The sequence below is a fragment of the Pinus tabuliformis genome, chromosome 9, assembly GCF_031772625.1.
Source record: "Pinus tabuliformis cultivar Carrire ecotype Pingquan chromosome 9, CPIR1, whole genome shotgun sequence".
Taxonomy (NCBI): domain Eukaryota; kingdom Viridiplantae; phylum Streptophyta; class Pinopsida; order Pinales; family Pinaceae; genus Pinus; species Pinus tabuliformis.
This window is the reverse complement of record NC_142307.1, coordinates 892352431-892356032: the sequence shown is the minus strand read 5'-3', so window position 1 is coordinate 892356032 and position 3602 is coordinate 892352431. Positions and strand designations below refer to the sequence as shown.

At 37.3% G+C, this 3602-nt stretch overlaps 1 protein-coding gene across 1 annotated transcript; it reads left to right on the top strand.

The window, feature by feature from the left end:
* The first annotated feature begins 297 nt into the window (after positions 1-297).
* LOC149151640 (putative glycosyltransferase At5g03795) lies at positions 298-3195 on the top strand. The gene is made up of 3 exons (XM_089440649.1): positions 298-446; positions 628-976; positions 2530-3195. The coding sequence occupies exons 1-3, from the start codon at positions 391-393 to the stop codon at positions 3193-3195; spliced, it is 1071 nt and encodes a 356-aa protein (XP_089296775.1). The 5' UTR covers positions 298-390.
* The last annotated feature ends 407 nt before the right edge of the window (positions 3196-3602 follow it).

Sequence of the window (3602 nt, the reverse complement as noted above, 5' to 3'; positions counted from 1 at the left end):
ATCTGTAATGCACTTCATTTTCATGGTCATTCCCAATTAATACACTTCATTTTCAACTTCATTTTCATGGTTATCCTCAATGGATGCACTTCATTTTCATGATCATCGCCAATTTAATTACTCAGACATATAATATTTGCCTATATGAATTTACCAGATTAAATTCAGATTTTTTTTAAAAGTAGATTTAGATTAAGATTACTTTCTCGTACTGGTAGATGATTTCTTTAGTATAGTGTGATTAAAGTTGTAGATTTGGCCTAAACCACTGTTTGGGTGTGCCAGAAGCAGCAAAAGAAGAAGAGGCATGGTATTCAGAAGGTGGAAACCGGCCTGAGACACGCTCGGGCAGCCATAAGGAAAGCGATTCAGGAACAGAAACAGGAGCCGATGGGGTCCCATGTTCCCACGGGTGAAATCTACCGAAACGCCCACGCCTTTCATCGGTACGAGTTCTATTTCAACTATGAATATCAATCCTTAGTCTGCTCGATCATTTTTAGCACATGAATCTGGCCATAGCTGTTATCTGGATTGACTGGATTTACACCTTTTTAGCACATGGGTCTGGCCATAGCTGTTATCTGGATTGACTGGATTTACACTTTTCGATGTTTATGTTATCAGGAGTTATAGTGAAATGGAGAAGCGTTTCAAGATTTTTGTATACCGAGAGGGGGAGCTGCCTCTTGTACACGATGGCCCCTGTAGGAGTATCTATACGACGGAAGGTAGATTCATTCAGGAGATTGAACTGGGGAATCGGTTTGTGACATCGAATCCAGAGGACGCTCATGTTTATTTTCTACCCTTCAGCGTATACATGATGGTGAAATATATTTACGTGCCCAATACGTATGATGTCACGCCCTTAAGACGGGTTGTGAGAGATTATATTGATGTGGTTGCCAACAAGTACCCATTCTGGAATCGGAGTCTGGGGGCGGATCATTTCATGTTGTCATGCCATGACTGGGTATGTTATGGACTTTCATTGTTTTTTTATATTAACATCTTCCCAGAAATCATTAAAAAACAGTATTAGATGAGCATTTGATCCATAGATTAAAATAGCAGAAATGTATTTAAAATAAACCCTAAGTTGGTCATGATAGATTTTCCATTAATTGCATCTCAACATGTGTTTAGATTGCAGTTTAGATTGCAATAGAGGTTGTGTCTTTTTATTGTTGTGCATGACAGTAAAGCTAGGTTGAATTGTAACTGGCAAGCTTGATCCAAATCTGGATAGATTCAACTATAACCTAATTAGGAAGGAACATAGAGTTCTAAAATAAAGATCTAGTTAAAACTGCTCTTGAAGCTGACATAGGTTTATAAATTACTTTTCATTTGCTAGTTATAAATAAATCTTGTTAAAATTAACCATCATCTTAAAAACCTCACCTATTTCTTTAGAAAAAATACTCCGACCAACCTATTGCAAAACCAAGACTAGACTGCTACCAGACCAAAACCTAACCAATTTTTTTTATGAAATAAAGATTCAACACTGCTAAAATCGCACACCCTGAAATCAGCATATTGGATTTGAATGTAATGGGTTCAAGGGAAGTTTGATAAAGGCAATCTCCCAATTTCTGTTAAGCAAACGAAAGATACAAATAAAATTCTACCTCATGTACTCAATCGGTGAAAAATTTAAAGGTTTTAAATCACTCATAAAGGATCTAAGTCCACGGGCACAGTTCTCCCATTGGTGAAATTCAAGATGGTTTTCTTGAAATTTTGACCAAATTTACATCCAAAAACTGGCTCAAAATTCAGTGCGCTTCTCCACACACATGAAAGTGGATTTGAATGTGCTCAAATCGCCCACCCTCAGTACAAATACATTGAGTTTGAATGCGATGACGGGCAAAAGCTTCTGATCTAACTGTTACTGCATGTGAAAGTTCACCATAGTTAATCCCGTCATACCAAAGGTTATGCTTAAAACCATCACAAATAGAAGTTTCTCAAGTTTTGACCACTTTACCCAAACATATAGGGTGTTTTTATGTTAAAAACAGTGGGGTGTTTTCTGTATATGAAACGTGTTTTGAATGGAGCTTAGATTTTTATGTCTATTTTATGGGTTATGAATTAAACTCCCAAAAATTAAATTCCCCATAAGGTTTGACCCATTTTACATTTTACCCATAAACATAGGGTGTTTTTTTAATTGTTTTGATATTTTCCATAAATGCAAATTGTTTTGAAGGGAGTTTCTATCTTTTGAACGCTTAAAACTTATTAAAATAATAGTAATAATATCGCAAAAGTTTTGAGCCACTCTATCGAGATCTAAGGGACATTTTTTGACCCCCTTTATCCATATACATGGGACTTTTATCGTTAGGATGGGTGGGCATCAGAGGCAGTATTCTTAGTACGGCCATTTTTATTCCTTTATTGCTAATGTCATCGTTGTGGATATAATATCGTTGACATGCAGGCACTAGCAGCAGTGTCAAAAATTCTGGTTGCATTGCATGCTTTTTATTTTGTGTGTTTGGACATATGCAGGGGCCGATTGCATCTGAGGCAAATCCATTCTTGTACAATAATTCAATTCGTGTTCTGTGTAATGCCAACACTTCAGAAGGATTCAATCCCAGAAAAGATGCTGCACTTCCAGAGATGAATTTGAGAAATGGTCTGATGGGTGGCTTGAGTGATGGTCTATCTGCTCTGGAGAGACCTATTCTTGCATTCTTTGCAGGCGGAAACCATGGACCTGTGAGACCCACATTGTTTAAGCATTGGAAAGATAAGAATGATGAGGATATACATGTCTATGAATATCTCCCTTCGAACATGTCATATATTGATTTTTTGAAGAGGAGCAGATATTGCCTGTGCCCAAGTGGATACGAAGTGGCCAGCCCTCGAATTGTGGAGGCAATTTACAGTGAATGTGTGCCCGTCATAATTTCAGTAGACTATGTTCTACCCTTCAGCGATGTGCTGAATTGGACAAGTTTCTCTGTTCAGATTCCCTTGTCTGAAGTACCAAATCTGAAGACCATACTCCAATCCATCCCTGTAAATAGGTATGTCCAGATGCAAAGAAGAGTCAAGCAAGTTCAGAAACATTTTTCCATAAACCAGCCTCTAGAATCTTATGATATGTTCCACATGATTCTTCATTCGATATGGCTCAGGAGGCTGAACATTCAAATTAGCTCATAAAAGGATCCACTCCCCAGTAGATATTTATCCTCATTCGCACTGCTCACTTGTTACTGCAAGTTTCTATTTCCACTGTATCGATTGTTCGGTGGCCCATAATTTCCAGCTTAAGAATTGCTGATTGATTGATTTGTTGATGAAAGAAACTAATACCGTGCTGTACTGATACTCAGATGGTAAAATATGTCCGTTTCAGTCTATCCTAATTTCTAAGCATATATGGATGATACACCCACTGAGGAACGTGGAAGTAACGGAGATCTTAGTTCAAAGTTGTTAGATCAACGAAGATTTTATTAAGAAGATTTGTTCTCTTAATCGTTGTTTTGCATATAATGGAACAAGTTTTAAGTGAAGAATTCAAATCGAATTGATGGTTTGCAATTGCAATAAACCAACATCTTACA

What these genes read in the sequence shown, in the direction of transcription:
- LOC149151640 (XM_089440649.1), top strand. Translation starts at nt 391, where the DNA reads ATGGGGTCCCATGTTCCCACGGGTGAAATCTACCGAAACGCCCACGCC. An exon ending in AACGCCCACGCCTTTCATCG is followed by an intron (nt 447 to 627) that starts GTACGAGTTCTA and finishes TTATGTTATCAG; the next exon opens with GAGTTATAGTGAAATGGAGA. An exon ending in TGTTGTCATGCCATGACTGG is followed by an intron (nt 977 to 2,529) that starts GTATGTTATGGA and finishes GGACATATGCAG; the next exon opens with GGGCCGATTGCATCTGAGGC.